This window comes from Hyla sarda, chromosome 8 (assembly GCF_029499605.1).
Source record: "Hyla sarda isolate aHylSar1 chromosome 8, aHylSar1.hap1, whole genome shotgun sequence".
NCBI lineage: Eukaryota > Metazoa > Chordata > Amphibia > Anura > Hylidae > Hyla > Hyla sarda.
The window spans coordinates 141614818-141637877 of NC_079196.1; the positions used below are offsets into that span (position 1 = coordinate 141614818).

The 23060-nt window shown below is 44.6% G+C and overlaps 1 protein-coding gene across 5 annotated transcripts in view; it reads right to left on the reverse strand.

The window, feature by feature from the left end:
* Positions 1 to 23060, reverse strand: part of VPS16 (VPS16 core subunit of CORVET and HOPS complexes) — a 309167-nt gene that overhangs the window by 239189 nt on the left and 46918 nt on the right. For all 5 annotated transcript variants that reach the window (XR_008847136.1, XM_056535465.1, XM_056535467.1 and 2 more), the window contains exons 3-4: positions 22162 to 22253; positions 7761 to 7889 (exon numbers count right to left, since the gene is read on the reverse strand). Coding sequence is in view for 4 of the 5 variants with exons in the window: in XM_056535465.1 (XP_056391440.1) it covers positions 7761 to 7889; positions 22162 to 22253 (221 nt within the window). In the remaining variant the exon portion in view is untranslated. The remainder of the gene's footprint in view (positions 1 to 7760; positions 7890 to 22161; positions 22254 to 23060) is intronic.

Below are 23060 nucleotides of genomic sequence, written 5' to 3' on the forward strand. Positions count from 1 at the left end.
GCAAATCTCTCCGGGCGACAAACCGCCATGTAAAAACCATGAAGTGAAGGAGTGCAGAACAGAAAGACAACCCCAACTAATGGGATCACGGAGGAGTTTTGGCCGGATCCCTACACATGCTTCAGACCTGAACCGTCACCCAGGTCCAAGGAACAGGAAGAGCCGCCTGAAAAGAAGGAATACCACAGCATCCTAGGACAGAGTCCAAGCCAAGGAGGTCAACAAGTCATAGACCCAGTGGACCGAGGGGCTCAGAGCACTCCTAAGAAACAACCCGCCAGAATGTGAATGGAGGAAAAACCAACGAGAACCCAGCTGGGATTCTCAGGGTCTGGGCACAGGAAAGAGGACTCCAGAAGACTTCGGTGTCAGTGCAGTACAACTGACAAGGACAAAAAATCTCCCCTCACGGGAGATTGGACAAACTCCTCCAACAGAGGAGAGAGCCAAGCTGTGTGAGCAGTAGTAGATAACCAAAAAGAAAATGAAAGAGAGCCAGGCTGTAATAGTGGATAATAAGCACACAGAAAAAATCCCTGTTGAATGCGCTCAGCAAAAAAACAAAAGCCCCGTCAAATAATCCACCTATATAGTGGGAACAGCGAGATGGCACCAGCTCGGTGAAAGAAAAATATTCAACAAAATAGTCCCTCCAGAGGAGGGAAAACAAGGGTGCTCGAGATGAAAACTCAAGTACAGACCCATGCCAAGCACCCTGAACCCCATACCCCCTGTGGAAAGGGGACTGGCAAAACGCGCCAGGCGCAGTAAGAGCAGGGAAATGCTGCCCCACAGCCACGGACAGGTACTGGGTGAATAGAGCCCCCAGGCCTCAGCGGCAACCATCGCTGTATGGAGGAGCCACCTGTGTCCCAAAAGGTATCAGAATCCCGTACAATGGAGCTGGGCAAAAAAAACTAGACGTTTTGAGAGCCATTCCAGACAGTAACGAGTAGGTGCCTGAGCCACCCTGGACAGAAGCCTCGGAAAAAAAGACCCGGAGGCATAGGGAGGGGCTGAACTGACTGTCGCCCCAGCTGGCCCCATGTCAGAACAGAAGTGCTCAACTGCCGCAGAGCTGTGGAAACAAAATCACTGGAATCCCGAGGCTCACCCCACTGAACAAAAGGTAAAGGTGAGCTCTATACCTACAGACTGGTCCTAGCAGATTAAGGAGCACAGGCATGGGTACCCCACCATAGCAGAAGAGTACCAAGACTGCAGACACTAAGGAAACCGCAGATATTCCAGGGACTAGAAGGAAAGGAGGCATGCCCCTAGCAGACCAACAGTGCAACCTAAGAAAGGAGAACAGATATTCCAGGGACTAGAAGGAAAGGAGGCATGCCCCTAGCAGACCAACAGTGCAACCTAAGAAAGGAGAACAGAGTGATACTGCTGTTGCTGAGAAAGTCCCTTGAACCTGCAGCAAAGGAAAAAGCCGACACCCCATCTCCTAACGGTGCCAGACACCACGGCTGCAGGCACAGACTCAGAAGATGAAGAATGAACGTGGAGCAGGAAAAATGCAGACACAGCGTGACTTACAGGTAGAAAGGGTCCCTAGATTCCACAGGTACACACTCTGCAGAACTGCACCTGGAAGAGAGACACCAGACTGCAGCATCGGCAGAAACGGGGGAGGAGACCAGGTGGATTAAAACCCCAGACAGACACAGTCTGGCTATGTGGAAAAAGAAACCGTGGCCACATTGGGTCCCGCATACGGAACACACAGAGAAGAGAGGTACCAGCCTGTAGACAGTGGTAGGCAGCAGAGGGGACCTGACCAAGTAGGTAACCCTGTGAACCAGTACGTGGTGAATTGTATAAGGTTCAATGGCCAACATGGGGTGACTCACTTGAAACTACACCATAGCAGTGGGTAAGCTGAACTACCGACCACGGGGTGAAGGTGTATTATAGTGAACCCAATGTAGTAGAAAGCCATGCGGAAAAACGTCTGGCCGGCAGGCATAGGATTCCTGAGAGCCCAGGGGCACTCCATTCAACCTCCCACAGAAAGCGGGGTACGAGTGTGGCCTAGCTAATGGGCAACCTGGTGGAGTAGAACAAACCCAACAGAGAAATGATCGTCCGGCTGGTATCAATCCCGAATACCTTTAGGGACCCCATTTCCGACCCCTCACCCAGGCGTGGGGTACGGAAAAACTCGCAATGTCCGCGGCAGCCCAGAGGTCAGCGACCAATGACGGCGGAAAGTGTAGACAACAGTCTAGCTGAACAAGAACACTCCTAGGCATTTGGCAAAAAAGGGAAAGTCAAACAGGCGATAACTGTGCCCCTTTGCTATAGGTGGGAGGGTGGGGAGGCAGAGAAAACCCGCCCAGATAGAGGGAGGCAGAGGAGCCTTAGAATGCATCCCTGACATCACGTATAGTGTCCGTGGGACACTCTGGATCAGTTCCACATATACCGCGCACAGCAGTGGGGTACAGGAACTCCAGCCGCAAAAAATAAATAAAAAAATAAAAATCAGTCATACGACGTGTGACAGGCAGCAGAAGAAAACATGCAGACAACTGTCTGGTTGACTGGTGTGGTTACACAGTGGACATCAAGTCATACAGTCGAGCATCTCGCACAGCGGTGAGGCACTTGAACTCCAGCCACAGAAACAATAGCCGTGAGAAGTGTGACCGGCAGCGTAGGAAACCATGCAGACCGTTGTCTGGTTTACTGGTATGGATCCATAGTAGACAGCGAGTCATTCCGGCGGCATCTCGCACAGTAGTGAAGTACCCCAAGTCCAACCGCAGACACACCAGCCATGAGATATGTGACAGGTGGTGTAGGAAGCCATGCAGACCACTGTCTGGCTTACTGGTATGGGTCCATAGAAGAAAATTAGTCATTTCGTCGGTACCTCGCACAGTAGTGAGGAACCTGAACTCCAGCCGTGGATACATCAGTTGCTTGAAGTATGACAGGCGGTGTAGGCAACCATGCAGACCACTGTCTGGCTTACTGGTATGGGTCCATAGTAGACAACGATTCATCCTGTCGGAACCTTGCACAGTAGAAAGGAAACGGAGTCCAGCCGTAGATACATCAGCCGCTCTATGTACGACAGGCGGTGTAGGCAACCATGCAGACCACCGTCTGGCTTACTGGTAGGGGTCCCTAGGAGACAACGGAACACTCCATCGGACGCCTCACACAGAAGTGAGGTACCGGACCCCCGCCGCAGATACTTCTGACCGGCGGCAGAGAAAAACCATGCAGACCACAGTGTGGTTTACTGGTAAGGGGACATAGTATACTACGGGTCACTTCATCGGGCACTTCGCACCAGCAGTGGGGTACCGAGTGTGAGCTGTGGACGCGGAAGCCATGAAAAGAGTAACAGGCGAGATTACTGTCTGGCATAATAATATCAGGTCTAATCCATGCCCCCACAGGAATATTCCTGAGGGCCGTGCGCTGGATGAGGGGATCCGTAGCACTAGCAACGGATGCGATAGCCTGTTGAGAAGGGAATCCCATAGCATGACATGCCAAGAAACACTCCTAGGATAGATGGCTAGTAGACCGGACAGATGAGGAATCTTAAAAGAAACCAGAGAGTCTGGCAGGAACGCAAAAGAACTTGCTCATTGTATGCACTCAATAGCAGAAGGGAACATATTGCTGGAATATGACCCCCAAATTCCAAGGAGACTTGAATCCCTGGTAACAAACAGCCACAGTGGTTATCATATGCTCCATGACACGGAGCCACAATGTCAGATTGAAAAAGATAAGGCCAGCTAAGGCTGCAATAGAAATAAAATTGCAATCCAAGTATTGGCCACAAGAAGGTGCCAAAAACCACCAAATGGTCTGAGAGACCAAGAAATATACTATGTACAGTATATGATCTGGCTGGCCAAGGCTGCATAGAAAAAAGGGTGCAATATAAGTTTGACCACAAGAGGGTGCCAAACTACAGCAAATGATCTGAGTTTTTTTTTTTTTTTTTTAAACATGAAAGCAAAAAACAGACATGCAGGCAGCCCCAGGAGCTGTGACGGCACGAAGAAGAATGCCTAGCAGTACCTGCCACCACACAGCTCCGAGGCTAAGTTCCTGCTGTCCGCAGTGCGGGGTGGCCGACGGAGCCGCTCTGCTACAGAGCACCGCCGACACCCACATGGTAGAGGGGTGGAGCTCAACTCCGCTCACAGCAAAACGGCCGCAGGTAGCGCCCACCGGTCAAAGAAGAGGCCATGGCGCAAATCAGAGGGAAGGAGGGCGGAGCCATGCACCGCCATAATTCCTGGACCGTGCCAGCACGGTGGCGACATAACCCCCCCACCCAGTGCACTGGGAAATAGGAGTGGCGGCTACGCGCAGCAGAACCCGGAGTCCCAGCAGTTGAATTCTACACATACCGCAGCCGGGCATCGCACAGTGCGGTCGGCACTTAGAAGGAACAGCAAGGCTGCTCAGAGGTGAGCCGCCAAAAAAGTCTGTGAAGGGAGCCGCCAAAAACACCGGCGGCTGTCCTCCACAGGACCCAGTATGGATAACACGCCCCCCCCCCCCCCCAGGGGACCAGAGAGAGCCCAAATATGAACCCCCAATAAAAGGACAATGTCCCTCAGGGAGAGGGAGGGAGGAAGAGGGGGGATATATACTCACCTGTCTTCTTATACTGACCTCAAGACGTCTTCAACCAGCTTTTTAGTCACCTGCATCACGTCATGCTGCTACAGACCAAGACGAGCAGGGAAAATAGGGGGACCCGGACCCTAGGTGCAACCCCAGGCGCTGGCCGTTGGCAGGAAGGGGTTAACGGTGCATTTGTATTTCATGTCCCGTGCCCCTTAGCCGCATATGGGGGAACAGGTAGAGACATGCTCCTGAACCCCCACCTGAAAAAGGGAAACAAAAGGGAGTAAAAAATCTAACTAAACAGCCCTAACTAGAAAATAATAAAAAAAACACAAGGTCTGGAGAGCACCAGACCTGTGTCTTGCCTCCTAGCTGAAACTAGCTAAAACTGATACCTCACTGCAGGTGGGCGGGTATATCCTGCCAGGGAGGAGCCGACTTTTTTTTTTCCTAGTGTCAGCGCCTCATAGTGGCAAGAGCATATACCCATCGGTTAGGTGTCCCCCAATGAAGAAGCGACCGAGAAATATATATATTTTTTTTACACCAACATGCTGATGTAGACCCAAACTTTACCTTTTCATAAGGGGTAAAAGGAAAAAAGCCCCCCAAAATTTGTAACGCAATTTCTCCTGAGTAGGGAAATACCCCATATGTGGCCCTAAACTGTTTCCTTGAAATACGACAGGGCTCCGAAGTGAGAGAGCGCCATGCGCATTTGAGGCCTAAATTAGGGATTTGCATAGGGATGGACCCAGATGCAAGTGTAACAATTGCCTCCGATACCAAAAATACCCTACTGCAGTGTTTTCCAAACAGGGTGCCTCCAGCCATTGCAAAACTCACAGCATGCCTGGAGGCTACTTTTTTGGAAACAGTGTTGTAAGGGACATTTTTAAATTTTATTGGGGGGGGGATATACACGATTTTGGACGTTATCAGTATTGGCAATTACCTTGCCAATAATGCCCCGCACCGCATCCCCCACCGCCCTGCAGTTCATTGATTTAAAGCGCCCGATCTGCAGCGGTGTTGAGCTGCGGCGGAAAACTTGCCGCAGCGCAAGCGTAAAGTGGTAAACTCACCGCGAACCAGACCGTGTGAATGTACCCTGTACATTCACATTGGTGGCAGGGGGAGGGATGGGAAAAACTCCAGCTGTTACATAACTACAACTCCCAAAATGCACTTCGGCTGTCAGTGCATGCTGGAAGTTGTAGTGCATGCTGGAAGTTGTAGTTTTGCAACAGCTAGAGGCACCCCGGTCAGGAAACACTAAGTTAGGTAACAGAGAAACTCAGTGTTTCCATACCAGTGTGCCTCCAACTGTTGCAAAACTACAACTCCAAGCATGCACTGACAGCCAAAAGGCATTTTGGGAGTTGTAGTTTGGTAACAGCTGGAGGAGCAAAGTTTGGAGAACACTATGCAGTGGTCTCTAAACTGTGGCTCTTGAGATGTTGCAAAACTACAACTTTAAGCCCAAGGCTGTCTGGGCATGCTGGGGGGTTGTAGGGTTGAATGCTCTTGAGGGCCACCGATCACTCACCAGCCAGTCAGATCCCTCGCAGCCTGCCGGATGCCTACATGCCGCCGCTGGGTAAGCAATGGCTGCCCCCTCGATCTCACCCCGCTGTCCCCCACTCTGCCAAGACATCCACACATTTATGTGCTTTCCAGACAATGCCTGGAGATCGCTCTTACAAATACTTTGCCAAGAATAATATGGATTGTGTAACTCCTTTCTACATCTCCGTAATGTTGCTGTACTCATGTGAAAAGCCTTTTGAAGTGTCTGCTTGAGGATCCATTGTAAAATTAAAATCTCTTCCCAAAATTATCTGCTGTAAATTTTTCTAATTTATCTAGAATTTGGTTTAAAGCACCGTTCTGCTTAATATTGGGTAAGTATACCGACACTAGTGTAACCTTTTGTGATGGTATGGATCCTTTCCTAAAAATGTATCTCCCCTCTTCATCCATTTGATTGTCTGCCCACTCCCAAGGGAGATTTTAAGCAATAAGTATGCTAGTACCCTTAGCTATGGTGATTGGTGTAAAACTATGATAAGCTATTGTGAAATATATGGAACGGTCTGTCTGCTCGCTCTTTTTTTTTCTCCTCCCGCTTTCTCAAACGCAACATGGAGAAAACAGAATTCATAATTCCCCCCCCCCCTCAACTCGGCACCAACCCCCCAGCCGGTCTATCAAAGTCAATGGTTCTATTCTCTCTCAAGCAACCCAAGTCCGCTGCCTTGGAGACACCTTTGACTTGGCGCTGTCTTTCAAACCACACATGCAGACCCTTAGCACTGCCTGTCGCCTCCAGCTCAAAAACATCTTCCAAATCCGCTCATTTCTCAACTTTGACTCAACTAAACAACTTGCACATGCTCTCATCTCCAGCTTGGACTACTGCAATATCCTCCTCTGGGGTCTTCCATTGACAACAATCGCTCTCCTTTAATCCATCCTCAACTCCGCTGCTCGTACAATCCACCCCTCTTCTCCTCTACCACTCAATTGTGCCAATCACTTCACTGTGTACCTGTTGCCTAACGTATTCAATTTAAGCTGTTTACCATGACATATAAGGCCATCCACAACCTGTCCCCTCCATACATTTCTGACCTGATCTCCCTTTAACTCTGATCATCTCAAGATGTCCGCCTCCAAGTCTCAAGTCTCCAACACTTCTCATGACAGTCTCCAGGACTTCTCCCGAGCTTCCCCCATAAACTGGAACTCGCTACCCAAGCACATCTGGGTCTCAATCATCAAGACTCACAAAAACAACCTGAAGACTCATCTATTCAAGGAAGCCTACGCTGAGGGAATCTTTGAATATTGATATGCCGGGCAGAGCTCCGACCTGGAAACAATTAGGTCACCGTGCCCGGGAAAGCCAGCAGAGCGCCGCCCATGCCCCAAACTGCTCATTAGCATACCAGAAAGAAAAGATGATGAACGGTGGAAAGGAGCGACCAATCCAGATGGGTTAAGTAACATTTTGATAATTGTCATCCGGTTAGTGTGTCAACAGGTTAGCAACATGTGTCAACATATACGCAGAAATACTTGCACAGCAGCTAAACATTTATAGTCACATTTTGAAGTAAAAAGCGTACAAGCTTACTTACATTTCCCATGCTGAAGTTACGCTTGAATGCACAAAATATGTCATATACTAACACAGTTCCATCTTCCTGAATGCAGATTAGGTCTTCAGAAACAGACCATCCCAGGTGTACAACTTGTCCACTTTTCCACTACAAATAAAATGTATGTTTCAGTAGGGGTTACATGTATAAAGATGTATAAATGTCATGCTTTATAACAGGAAGAGAGACCAACAAGGTCTTTAACCCCCTTAAAAGGACAACCTCTCCCCCCCCCCCCCCACCCCACTTTTAATTTTTTTTTTCCTTCCTTCCTCACCTAATAGCCATAACTGTTAAAATTTTCCACCTACAGACCCATATGAGTAATGATTGTACTTTGTAAAGGCATAACTCATTTTACCATACTATCTACATAATATCTACAGTGAAAGAATAAAAAATGTATTATATATATATATATATATATATATATATATATATTATATATATAGCAATATCATCTGTAGTTGCAGTATCTTGAAATACCTTTTTTACTGGACTAACAAGATTTTGCAGAGACAAGCTTTCTGGATTCCTCCTTTTATGAAGTCATAAGCATTTCTGAGCTCACAAGGGGAAAACACACGTTCTATCTCACAAAATATGCATGGGTTTAAACAACATATGTGGAGAATGGACATTAAGTTGGGCCATAAATTGTATAGCTATAGGACGATAGACTACAGATAAGGATGAGGGGAGGGGGGGGGGGGGGGGGGGGGCTGGAGAGCAGAGGTGAGAGTGGTGATTACGCTGCACAGAGGAGAAAGGACAATTTTACAACAGAACCATAGACTGAAGTTAAGACTTAGACATGGACAGCAGCTGCTCCCCTGTCTAAGTCTTATCTTCAGTCTATGGTTCTGCAGTAAAATTGTCCTTTCTCCTCTGTCCAGCGTAATCACCACTCTCACCTCTGCTCTCCAGCCCCCCCCCCCCCCCCCCTCATCCTTATCTGCAGTCTATCGTCCTATAGCTATACAATTTATGGCCCAACTTAATGTCCATTCTCCACATATGTTGTTTAAACCCAAGCATATTTTGTGAGATAGAACCTGTGTTTTCCCCTTGTGAGCTCAGAAATGCTTATGACTTGATAACGGGAGGAATCCCGAAAGCTTGTCTCTACAAAATCTTGTTAGTCCAATAAAAAAGGTATTACAAGATACTGCAACTACAGATGATTTTGCTTTTTGCATCACTGGACTAATACGGCTACTCCTAACTATATATAAAAATTTGCGGGGTAAAATTTAACAGTTTTTGCAACTTTTGCAGTAAAAAACACTACACATTTAAATTCTGTAGGTCCAAATGAATAGTCATACCCAATTTATATAGGTTTTGTTTTATTTTACAACAAAAATTATAACTTTTTGTTTGTACAAAAAGGAGTATGCCTAAAATTGCCTCTTCTGACCCCTATAGCTCTTATTTTTCCGTATACAGGGATATATGATGGCTTAATTTTAAAGTGCTAATGCTGGATAACTGCCTGACTGGCTATGTCCGGCAGTAGCCATGGGACCCATTGGTTACCAACCGTGCTTCACAAATGGACGTAAGCGTTTGTCCATTGTCGTTAATAAAAGATTACAAAGGAATGGCCTTTAAAGAATATTTTGCCACTGCCTGCTAACTTGGAGCACGTATCGATTAAATGTACTCTTTTATTCAATCCTTTACATTCATACATTCTCCCCACCCAAGGCTGTTTTGGTAAATCTGCCTCATGCTTTTTATCTGCATTTACCATAACTATTTCAAAATTAAACAGTCATTGTTGCCCCTAGAAACCCATGAGAGCTTAGCTTTCATTTCTTAACCCCTTAAAGACCAAGACCATTTTGGCCTTTAAGGGGTACTCCGGCCCTAAGACATCTTATCCCCTATCCAAAGAATAGGGGATAAGATGTCTGACTGCGGGGGTCCCGCCGTTGGCGACCACCGCAATCTTGCATTCGGCACCCACCTCTTTGAGCTGCACGCCGCACTGCCAGCTCACAAACACTGCCGTCATGCCCCCTCTCATAGGCTTGCATAGTGGGGGCGGGGCATGACATCACACGGGAGCGGAGTCATGACATCACGATACCCAGCCCTGTGGTTGGCACCCGGAAGTTTGTGAGCTGGCAGCACGGCATGCAGCTCAAAGAGGTGGGTGCCGAATGCAAGATTGCGGGGGTCCCAAGCTGCGGGACCCCCGCGGTCAGACATCTTCTTATCCCCTATTCTTTGGATAGGGGATAAGAGGTCTTAGGGCCGGAGTACCCCTTTAAGGCCAAAATGGTCTTGGTCTTTAAGGGGTTAAGAAATGAAAGCTAAGCTCTCATGGGTTTCTAGGGGCAACAATGACTGTTTAATTTTGAAATCGTTCTGGTAAATCTGCCTCATGCTTTTCATCTGCATTTAGCATAACAGCCTTGGGTGGGGAGAATGTATGAATGTAAAAGGATTGACTAAAAGAGTACATATAATCAATACGCGCTCCAAGTTAGCAGACAGTTGCAAAATATTCTTTAAAAGGCCATTCCTTTGTAATCTTTAATTAACGACAATGGACATACGCTTATGTCCATTGTCTGCTCTCGCTGTGCGAAGCACGGTTGGTACCCAAAGGGTCCCATGGCTACTGCCGGACATAGCCAAATCAGGCAGTTATCCAGCATTAGCACTTTAAAACTGAGTCATCATATATCCCTGTATATGGAAAAATAAAAGTGGTCTCAAACTGTAGCCCTCCAGTTGTTGCTAGCCAACTCACCGGCTTCTGTAGTCTGCACCAGGTAGCCAGACGCATGTCATCGCCGTCCGCTGCCGCCGATGGTAAGTGACCTCCGGCTCCGGTCCCCAACGGTTCCCCTGCTCTGCCCGGACTACTGTGGGTGGGCAGAGGGAGGGAACCGAACTTTAACCCCCCGTCCCAAAGTGGTATAGCCGTGTGCGTAAATGTCTGAACTATAAAAATAATGTTAATTAAACCGCATGGTCATTGGGGTACACGTAAAAAAATTCCCAAGTCCAGAATTTTGTATTTGTAGTCACTTTGTATACGTAAAATAAAAAAAAATAAAAATAAACCATACCATAATAAATGTATAAAAAGTAGGGATGCCCCGATACTAGTATAGGTATCTGAGCCGATACTAGCCATTTCCATGGTATCGGGGACTGGTTCAATGTCCCAGATACCAAATCCGATATCTGCTGCCGCTCTGCTGCCCCGTTCTCCCATCTGAATAATGGCGTTCCATGGAGGAGCATGTGACAAACACGTCACTCCACTTTCTCCACTGCGCCCAGCGTAACGCTATGGAGGAAGCAGCACCCATCAGAGGACCAAAGGGGGGGGGGGGGGACTACTGTCTACAAGGGGGGGCTTACTGTCTACAAGGGTCTACAGAGTCACCTGCTCTAACTTGAACTTATAGGTAGGTGACGTGGTTTCTACCGCTGCTCACCATGTGATCAACGGTCTCGCCCATAATGCAAATTTTTTGTTCTGCCCAATGTAGAAGAGAGAAATCTTGGTTCCTATTACAGCAGCCGCCTCCATTGCACACAACAAGGACCCACATATCAGCACGGCAAGCAGCGCCAGAGACCGGTTCACCCTGGTGTCAGATTCCCTTTAAAATAAAAGTACTCGTACTTGGTATCGGCGAGTACTAGAATTAAAGTATCGGTACTCTTACTCCGTCTTAAAAAAATTGGTATCGGAACATCCCTAATAAAAAGCGATCAAAAAGTCCCATCAAAACAAAAATGACACTGAAAAACTTCAGATCAGGGTGCAAAAAATGAGCCCTCACACAGCCCCGTATACAGGAAAAAATTTTTTTTTATAGGGGTCAGAACAGGAGATTTTTAAACACGCTAATTTTCGTACAAATAGTTATTTTTAAAAATAGTAAAACATAATAAAACCTATATAAGTTGGGTATAATTTTAATTGTATGGAACTACAGAATAAAAATGTTACTTTTACTGAAAAGTACACTGCGTAGAAAGCAAGCCGCCAAAAATTACAAAATGGAGTGTTTTTATTTTTACTTTGGCCCACAAAGTGGGGATGTGCAATTAGGGGCAATTTATTAAAACACTGGGCAAAGGAACAGTGGCATGGTTACCCATAAGAGGAAAGGAAATCCAGCTTCCACAGGTGCAAGTGCAATAAAACTTAACCTTTACTTCTTCCCATTAGAATAAAAAAAATGTGACATGTCACTCAAATCGGAGTGAAACGACGACGTGTTTCGAGCATAAGCTCTTAGTCATGGCAATGACATTACCACATTGAAGGGTTTATATACACATTTGTAAATGACATAGCCCCATTTCAGATACGCCCTCTATTCTTCTCAGCCGGAACTGACATTGTGTTCCAAAACCAGGTGCTGCATAATAGCTGCCTTTAATTTTCTATTGCACATCAGGGAACACTCCGCATGGTATGAATACACGCCTAGTGTGAATGTTCATGGAAACTGTGTGTCAGATCATTTTCTCAGGACCATAAGAATAAAATATACTGTTTCAAAAAAAATAGCTTCTACAAATGGACATTCACAACTGCATGTTGCATACAAACATGCAGTAATTTTCTGCAGTGTATGAACATACACGAAGATCAAACAAGAGCATTAAATTATGTTCCAAAAACAGGTGCTGCATAATAAGTACCTTTAAATTTTCTATTGCACAGAGAACACTCTGTAACTTAAAAAGTGAATGAAATGAAAAATGACTTGCCGCATGCCATGTATACACATCCAGTGTGAATGTTCATGGAAAATTTATGTTGAATCATCTTCTCCAGACCATAAGAACATAATATAATGTTTCAAAAAATAGCTTCTAAAAATGAACATTCACAACTACATGTTGCATACACGCATGTGGATATTTTCTGCTGTGTATGAACATGCACGAAAATTCTAAAAACCAAAACCTTATATAAAAACGCCTTACATTAATAGAAGTACATCAGATTGTTTCTATAATTTAATCCCGAGGGAGCCCTAGTCTCCATTCTCAGGATCCAAAACGCTTCTCTGGTGAAAAGGGCATGAGCCCAGTCACCCCTGCATTTTGGACATGCATAAAGGCCTGCGCTGCTGGCCTGAGTTTGTGGGAGGAGCGGGCTGCCTTTAAGAACCCACGGCCGCCCCACATCCGGACGCCGTGGGTTCTTCGGTTGCAGGTCCTGTTACGTCATCACTGATAAGCTGACTGTCGGGTCAGCTGATCGGAAGTTGGTCGTGTCGGTATGGGTAAGTGGCTGGGGCTGACTGAGGCATGCGCGGCACCCTCCTCGCTCTGGAGGGAAGCCGCAGCTTCGGGGGGACCTCAGTCAGTACAGCCCCGGTGTTTCATATGCTTTATTGGCGCACGTTTAGCAATGTTATGGGGACCTGGGGCCGCATCGAGGGCGCGGCGTGAGGCCGCGGGATGCTGCAACAGGTGTGTGACATGTGAGTTTTCCAATCGCATATAATTGAATTTAACCAGCTCGCACCTAACCGCTGCGGATTCTTCACGTCATCCCCGATCAGCTGACTGTCGGGTCAGCTGATCGGAAGCTCATTTGGAATCGAAGCCGGTGTGGGTAAGTGGCTGGGACTGGCTGAGGTGTGCGGCGGCGCCCTCCTCACTCAGGAGGCAAGCCGCAGCTTCGGGGGGAACCTCAGTCAATCCAGCCCTGGGGATTATATTTGTTTAGGAGGGAACAATTAATAGTGTGGTATTCACGTGGGATTTATTTTCATATATTTTATATTCATACTTCAGTGTTCCGGGTGGTGTGCCTCCGGCTGTTGCGGAGCTACAGTTCTCACTCATACTGCGGTCGATTACGCTGCAGGGGTGCATGGGGGCGTACTCACTTAGCAGTGTTAATCCTGTCTTCCTTTATCCTTCTCCCCCCTCCCCCCTGCAGTTACTTGTATTCTCTCGGTGTGTTGCAAGTTGTTAGCAGTCAGGAATAATCATCTGAGTTGGAGCTCCACTTCAGGTGGGAGTTCTGTCCTTAATAAATGGGAAAGGTGTATTGTTTAGCTTTGGGGCCTGTCAGTTCACAATTTCTATTTATTTAACACGTCATTTGCACGAATTACGCTTTTCATGTGTTTCGCTATGTATAAATTTTTATTTTTTTTAAAGTCAACGCTCATATAGTCATTTCATGTACACATTCCTTATACATAGACGGTCATGTAGTTGTGCCGGGCACACACTTCTTTTTCTATGCATATGCTCATATAGTTGTCGGTGCACACACTCTTATAAGTTAATTTACATAAGTTATGGTCTGTGCACGTAGTTGGTCTGTACATACTCATTTGTTCGCTCTTATAATTTGTGCAATACATTCGATCATATTGTTGTACACATTCATAGCATTTATGCTATACACAGATTCATAGATTTATGCTATACACACGTTTATAGGAGTCATTCTGCACACACGCTGGTAGGATTCATGATGTACACATCCTGGTAGGATTCATGCCGTACTCATGCTCGTAGGATTCATGCTGTATACACGCTTGTAGGTTTTATGTTGTACACACGCTGGTAGGATTCATGCTGTACATACGTTTGTAGGATTCATGCAGTACATACGCTGGTTGGATTATGCTGTACACGTTTGTAGGATACATGCTGTACATACGCTGGTTGGATTCATGCCGTACACACGCTGGTAGGATTCATGCCGTACACACGCTGGTTGGATTTATGCTGTACACACGCTGGTTGGATTTATGCTGTACATACGTCTGTAGGATTCTGCTGTACACACGCTATAGATTCTCATCATTCATACGCTTGTAGATTTTATACTGTACACACGCTCATAGGATTCATGCAGTACTTGTAGGACATACGCTCGTAGGGTTATATTGTATACACTGTATATACGCTTGTAAGGTTTATACTGTACACAAGCTTGTAGAAATTATACGGTACACTCACTTGTAGGATTTATAACAGACACTCGCTCGTAGGACTTATATTGTACTCACGCTCGTGCATGTTTGTAGGATTCATGCTGGTAACATTTATGCGGTACACACGCTTGTACATGCTTGTAGGATTCATGAGTTTCTCATTGTCCATACGCTTGTCAGATTTATACTATACACACGCTCGTAGGATTCATGCTGTACTTGTTGGGCGCATCCTGTACATACGCTTGCAGGGTCATACTGTCTACATGTTTGTAGAGTTTATACTATACACACGCTTGTAGGGTTTATACTGTACACACGCTTGTAGGGTTCTTACAGTACACACGCTTGTAGAATTTATGCTGTACACTCGCTTGTAGGATTATATTGTACATTCGCCTTTAGGATTTATATTGTACATTTGCCTTTAGGATTTATATTGTACATTTGCTTGTAGGATTCATACTGCACCCACGCTTGTGCACGTTTGTAGGATTCATGCTCGTAGCGTTTATACTATACACATGCTTGTACATGCTTGTAGGATTATGCTGTGTACATACTTGTAGGATTCATGCTTTACACACCTGTAGGGTTTTCTGCCTTACACACACTGGTAGGATATGCTGTACATATGCTGGTTGGATTCATACTTTACACACGTTAGGATTATACAATACATTCGCTTGTAGCATTTATACTGTACACTCGCTCGCATAATTTATACTGTATACTCGCTTGTAGGACTTATTTTGTACACGCGCTTGTTGGGTTCATACGGTACACACTCTTGTAGGTTCCATACGGTACATACGATTGTAGCATCCATACCGTACACTTGCTCGTAGGTTTACGCTGTATAAACGCTTATACACGCTTGCAGGGTTCATACTACACACGCTCTTGAAGGAGTCATGTTGTACACACACTCATAGGAATCATACTATGTACACGCTCATCCGAGTTACACTGTACGCAAGTTCATAGTATCACACGGTCCTCACGCTTGTCGGATTAATACTAAACATGCACTCATAAGGATTGTGCTGCACACCCGCTCGCAGGACTTGTATCGTGCATGTTTGTAGGGTTATATTACATGTGTGCTCGTGGCATGTGTTCTGTACATGCGCTCGCGGTATTTGTGAAGTTTGCACGCTTGCAGCGTTGGTGCAGCGCACATGCTCATACAGTGCATGGGGTGTGGCCCTGTACGCAGGTATGTGGTCATAATAGTTACTACATGCATGCATATTTTCTGTCATCGGTTGTGGTTAGCCACATATACGTCCGCTGGTGGTGCAGACGCGCATATAGTTTGCCCGAGTATAGGTTCATCAAGTTGGTGGTACAGCCACGCATAGCGGTTTTACGACAGTTTCGCACATAGTCGTTCTGTACACATCTGTATATAGGCAGGGAGATACATGGCAGTTGCTGTTGCTGACACGTCTTCAGTACAGCAATTACACGACGCACAGGTGGTGTTTACCCATTAAACCGTTCACGCTGCAGACGGGGTACGTTGCATTATCGTTGTTACTGACATGTCTTCAGAACGACATTGACACTACACACAGGCGGTGTTTACCCATTAAGCCCGCCACGTTGCAGAAAGGGTACATTGCATTATTGTTGTTACTGACACGCCTTCAGCACAACAATAACATGACACATAGGTGGTGTATAACCATTATGCCTGCCTCGTCTGCAGGGGGATACATTGCAGTTGTTGTTACGGACATGTCTCCAGAGCAACGACCTTATGACACATAGGTGGCGTATACCTGTCATGCCTGCCACGCCCGCAGGAGGGGTACGTTGCATAATTGTTGTTACTGACACGCCTTCAGAACAGCAATAACACCACACATAGGTGATGTATACCCATTATACCTGCCACGTCAGCAGGGGGATACATTGCATAGTTGTTGTTCCTGACACTTCTTCAGAGCAACAACATTACGACACATAGATGGTGTATACACATCATGCCTGCCACGCCTGCAGGGGGGTACGTTGCATGGTTGTTACTAACACGCCTTCAGAGCAACAGCATTATGACACATAGGCGGTGATATACTCATTATTCCTGACACGTATATAAAATAAAAAAAAATCTAGACCAGTCACGTCTACAGGTCAGTCTGGATACAACCTGACAAGACTTAGGGTGGCGATAATGTCTTTTTATACGTTGTGTTCTTTCAGCAATTGGGTTATGCTACAAGGATACCATGATGTTTCCATTGTTAATTGCCAGGTCTATAGGTATGTCACGGTTACGACCTGTTTTGGTTCAGGGTGATGGTCATACTGTTAGTTACAGATTTAGTTGAGTCTTTCATGTTTCGGCCTATCACGTCTATCGGTCAGTTCAGTTGCGACCTGACACGACTTCAGGTCGGCGGTAACGTCATCCCGTGTCCATACGTTTACTTAGCATTGGGGACATAGCTTGGTTCTGTGTGGTTGGTTGGTTTGGTCTTGGCTTAGATTGACGATGATAGTAGTCACATGTTGGGTGAGTCTCATCATCCTGTTGCTGCATAAGGGGTTGCATTGCTGTTCACGTCCACAGGTCAGTTACAGTGGTTACCTGACACAAGTTTAGGTTGGTGATCACGTAGTCTTTTGTGTATACACATTGTTGGCACTTGCAGTGGCATATACGGCATAGGGTTGTTCTCAGTCGAGGCTTTTCACGCCCACAGCTCAGAGAGCTTCCAACACGTAGCCTAGAATAGTTACGTGATATTTTTCATCAGATACCTAGTGGATATCTCACATACCATTTTGTTCCTACTTGCATTTCATCGGGTTTTGCCACTCTTCTTTGCATCCAGCATTATACTATCAAAATATATCTGTCAGGTATCCAGCATAAAATCACGTGGTTTTCCTCTGACAGGGTGTCATTGTTTGCATGCCATCAAATCTACCCTGAAGAGGGAGGTTGCGTGCCCTCTAGCAGCTGGCTTAGCTAGTTGGTTAGCTGACGCTCGGTTAATTCCCCATCGGGACACCAAGACAGCTCAACGTTAGAGGCCGCGCTGTCCTTCAGTTGTCATGGTTTCCTAAGGTTAGGGGAATTACATGCAGATGCATGGCCGTAGTTACGATAGCCTTATAGGGATGTAAATAATTACATATTGAAGAAAGATGGCTGATGCTTTTGAGACGTTGGTTTGTACACTCTGTAATAAATGTACTTTGATGCAATTATAGGGTTTAGCCCTCTTTTTTTCTCCAGGCATATTCTATACGCAGCAGTTATGGCACATCTCAGACTGCTTGGTTAGTTAGGGGTTGGTATTCAGCAGTAGTAGGGTAGGTAGGTACGCTTCTCGGGCAGGAGCTACAACCACAAACAGGGAATTGCGGTTACCTGCATGTGCTTCAGCTATGTGTCTTGTAAGACCTGACATGGACCAGCTGGAAAACTCTATATTAGGACGAAGATGTTCATACATGCATCTTTTGAGCTTCCGGACGGTACATCTGATAAACTGTAAATTACAGTATTTTACATGCTAGTAGCGGTCATCCTATTCACGCTACTAAAAATCTCCCAATAGAATATATATGAGCAAAATGCGCATCATCCAAAGATTCTTTTTATGTTTAAGCCAGTACAGATATTACTAACAGATTAAAGAGCAGGAGGTTATAGTAATTCAGTTTTAAAAAGGGCTAAATCTATTGCTAAAACCAGAGAGGAATATCTAGATGTCACTACAGCTAAACATAATCCATCTGAACCCACATTCATTCCTACATTCACCACCCCATTCAGCCGTAATTTTGATCAGATCAAAACCATCATTACCAAGCACATTCCTGTTTTACTACAGAATGATACATTAGCCAAGATTTTGGATGGTGGTGTACAATGAGTGGCTAAGGGGGCAAAATCATAGGGTAACATGTCGCCCAGCGATTTCCCGACGGACCAAAAAACATCTACATGGTTACATACTGTTGGGAATTATAAAAGTAAAAACTCACGCTGCAATATGTATTCCAACATGCTGGTGTCACGCCAAGTAACATCTATGGCCACGGGGGTAACATACCCCGTAAAAAGTTTCATAAATTGCGACAGTTAACACGTAGTATATTGAGTCACCTGTCGTGAATGTACCGTCCGGAAGCTCAGAAGACTCATGTATGAACATCTTCATCCTAATATAGAGTTTCCAGCCGGTCCATGTCAGGTCTTACAAGACACATAGCTGAAGAACATGCAGGTAACAGCAATTCCCTGTATGTCCAAAACGCGGGGGTGACTGGGCTCTTGCCCTTTTCACCAGAGAAGAGTTTTGGATCCTGATGTACTTCTATTAATGTAAGGCGTTTTTATAGAAGGTTTGTTTTTTTTTATTTTCGTGCATGTTCATACACAGCAGAAAATATCCGCATGCGTGTATGCAACATGTAGTTGTGAATGTTCATTTTTAGAAGCTATTTTTTGAAACATTATATTATATTCTTATGGTCTGGAGAAGATGATTGAACATAAATTTTCCATGAACATTCACACTGGATGTGTATACATAGCATGCAGCAAGTAATTTTCATTTCATTCATTTTTTGAATTACAGAGTGTTCTCTGTTCGTGTAATAGAAAATTTAAGGTACTTTAAAAAGGTACTTATTATGCAGCACCTGTTTTTGGAACATAATTTAATGCTCTTGTTCAATCTTTCTTGTATGTTCATACACTGCAGAAAATTACTGCATGTTTGTATGCAACATGCAGTTGTGAACGTCTATTTGTAGAAGTTATTTTTTAAACAGTATATTTTATTCTTATGGTCTGGAGAAGATGATGATCTGACACAAAGTTTCCATGAACATTCACACTAGACGTGTATCCATATCATGCGCCAAGGGGGGGTGACGTCACAATACTCCGACTGTTTGTGAGCTGGCAATACCCTGGCAGTAGGATTATGGCAATACCCATTTTATATAGCTTTTTATGTTCTTTTTCCTTTCTGAGCAAAATTCTTTTTCATCCCTTTTTCGTGTTATTTTCCGACAGCCGTAACTTTTTTTTTTTTTTTTTTTCATCCGACACCATTGAGTGAGGGCTTATTTTTTGCGGGACAAGCTGTACTTTTTATTGGTATCATTTTTGCGATACATGCTACCTTTTGATCTTTTTTACTCCGCTATTTGTACGCACAGTGTTCACCGTGCGGGATACTTTACATTATAGCTTTATAATACACGTCATTACAGATGTGGAAATACCTAGTATGTATATGATTTGTGTTTTTTAATGATAATACAGGGCTTTTATTGGGAAAGGGGCATTTATTATTATTATTTAATTCATTTTTTACACTTCATACTTTTACTGAAGAACCTTTTATTATTTTTCACTTTTTACAGGTTATACTGTGCTGCAATACATGTACTGCAGCACAGTATAATCTGATGAGCGGCACACACTACAGCCTGTGCGATCCAGCCTGTGGCAGGATCTCTCAGGCTTCTGTAGCTGGCCGACAGGAGGCCACCAGTTGGCCTCCTGCTGCCATAGCATTTAATGGCGACCCGCGATCATATTGCGGCCCAGCCGTTGGTGAACAGGGGTAGCACCCTCCCCCTGTCCACACCATAGATGGCATAATCAGGATTGATCACGGCATCTATGGGGTTAATGCTGCCGGGTCCGGCACAGTCACGGCCCCGGCAGCTGCGGCAGGACCCCGGCTGTGATTGACAGCCCAGTCCCGCCGTCGATCTCCTGAGCTGCCGCGTGGCAGAGCAGGAGATCAGCATGACGTATGCATATGTCCCAGCGCGCGAATATGTGGGGTGCTAGGAAGTATGCATACATACTGTGGCGGGAAGGGGTTAACAAAAGAAAACACTTCATGAAAAAAAATACATAAAAATGGGCAGCAGCAATCAGCTAAACACTGGACCAATTTATTTCTGCTGGAAATCGCTGGGCCGCCTGTGGGGTTCTCAGCATTAACCAAAACTTGTGACACATCACAATTTTTTTTTAAACTTTATGAACCCCTTAGTATGGAAGTGTGGAAAAACTATGAATGTATGTATCATGTGATGACAACTCTAACAGCTAAAAAGTATAGGGGATGGGAAAGTAGAGCTGTTGCCAATAGCAACCCATAAAATCTCTTTAACCCCTTAAGGATAAAAGTCCATTTTAACCTTAAGGACCAGGGCAATTTTATTTTTGCGTTTTCGTTTTTTCCTCCTCGCCTTCTAAAATCCATAACTTTTATATTTCCATCTACCGACACATAAAAGGGCTTGTTTTTAGTGATCAATTGTACTTTGTAATGAAACCTCTAATTTTAACCATAAAATGTACGGCGAACCCCCCCAAAAAATTTTTTAGAGAGGAAATTTAAATGAAAAACCACAATTTTGCAAATTTTGGAGGGTTTTAATTTTCACACTATACACTTTATGGTAAAAATGCCATGTGTTCTTTATTCTGTGGGTCAATACGATTAAAATGATACCCATGGCTAGATACTTTTATATTTTTGTACCATTTTAAAAAAATCTAAAACTTTTGTACAAAATCAGTAAGATAAAAATCGCCCTATTTTGACCACCTATAACTTTTTCATTTTTCCGTATATAGGGCGGTATGAGGGCTCCTTTTTTGCGCCGTCTGTCATTTTTATCGATACCACATTTGCATATATAAAACTTTTAGATAATTTTTTATAATTTTTTGGGGGGAATAAAATGTGACTAAAAAGTATCATTTTTGGATTTTATTTTTTACGTTTACGCCGTTCACCATACAGGATCATTAACAATTATATTTTGATGGTTCGGACATTTACACACGCGGCGATACCAAATAGGTTTTTTTTTTTGTTTTTTTATTATGTTTTTGGGGGTAAAATGGGAAAAACGGACAATTTTCATTTTTATTGGGGGAGGGGATTTTTCATTTTTCAACTTCCACAGATGCTGTGATCTGTACTGATCACGGCATCTGAGGGGTTAATGGCGGACATCCGCGTGATCGCGGATGTCGGCCATTACCGGCGGGTCCCCGGCTGCTGCTAGCAGCCGGAACCTGCCGTGTATGATGCAAGTACCGCTCAGTTGCTCACGCTCATACACAGGACGTAAATATACGTCCTGGTGTGCTAAGTACCGCCGCACCAGGACGTACATTTACGTTAAGGGGTTAAAAAAGGCCTCTGAAATATAAAAGAAGAAATCTGAAAGGTTGCTGTGGGCAACTGGTCAACTTTTCCTCTGCAGAGATTTTGATAAGTCTTCCCCATGGCGTTTATTTGCCACAGTTCTCTCTAAACTTTTGCTAAACCCACACTGTACCCACGCTATACAACAACTGATTGTATATCAATATTCAAAATCACTGAAAGTTTGCTTACATCCGCCATGTTAACCATACTTACAGGCATACTGGATAAAAGGACACCAGATGCTGAATAAATCTCCAACACAGGTCTTGAACTACTGGCCCTTGACAAATAATTTTTCATTAGGGCTAAAAAGGGGAAGAAAAAAAAAAATTTGTGAGAAAACAGAATAGTGGGTATCACTTTTACTGTTACAATCTTTACACAGATATCAAATTAGGACATTGAGAATTTTAAACTGCATATTATGGTTCACTTTGTCTCGCCAACTAGAAGTCAATTAATTATAAAAAAAATAAAAAACTATTATATATAAATTTGCTCAAACCCAAATAAGTTATATTAAAGAGAAGAGGCAGAAACAATCTACAAATTTGAGAAAATACAGCAACTGAGGGCACACCAGGACCTGGTTGGCCCAGTGGTCATGTTACAATTGAAAACAAAGTCATGCCTGCAAATGCTCGGGAAAAAATTTGAACAATGGAACAGTGAGTATGTAATAATATGGTAGTAACAGATTGTAGATGGCAGCAGTAAGGAGAAGTTAAGAATAATACAAGAACAAAAGGATGAGAGAATAATCCAGACTGGCTGTACATTGTGAAGGTGTACTGATAAATGGCAGGGTTACAAACTGAGGTGGCACAAAAAGGTTCACAACAAGAAAAACAATGAGCCAGCCAGATGGAGGAAGAGTGCTTCCAAAGGCCGAGAAGGGAATAAAAGAAAAAAGTAGAAATAAAAGATAACAACTTGCATGGGCAAGTTTAACTGGGCAAAGAGCAAAATTCTAGCCAAGGGTACCAGGTGGCAGTGTAGCGTTCTACATCAATGACTTGAGTTTTGACTTTTACTAACATAGCATAGTGCCACCTGGTGTTCAAAGTGTACATCAATGTTGGTGGCTATGCATGATAATTTACTGTATACAT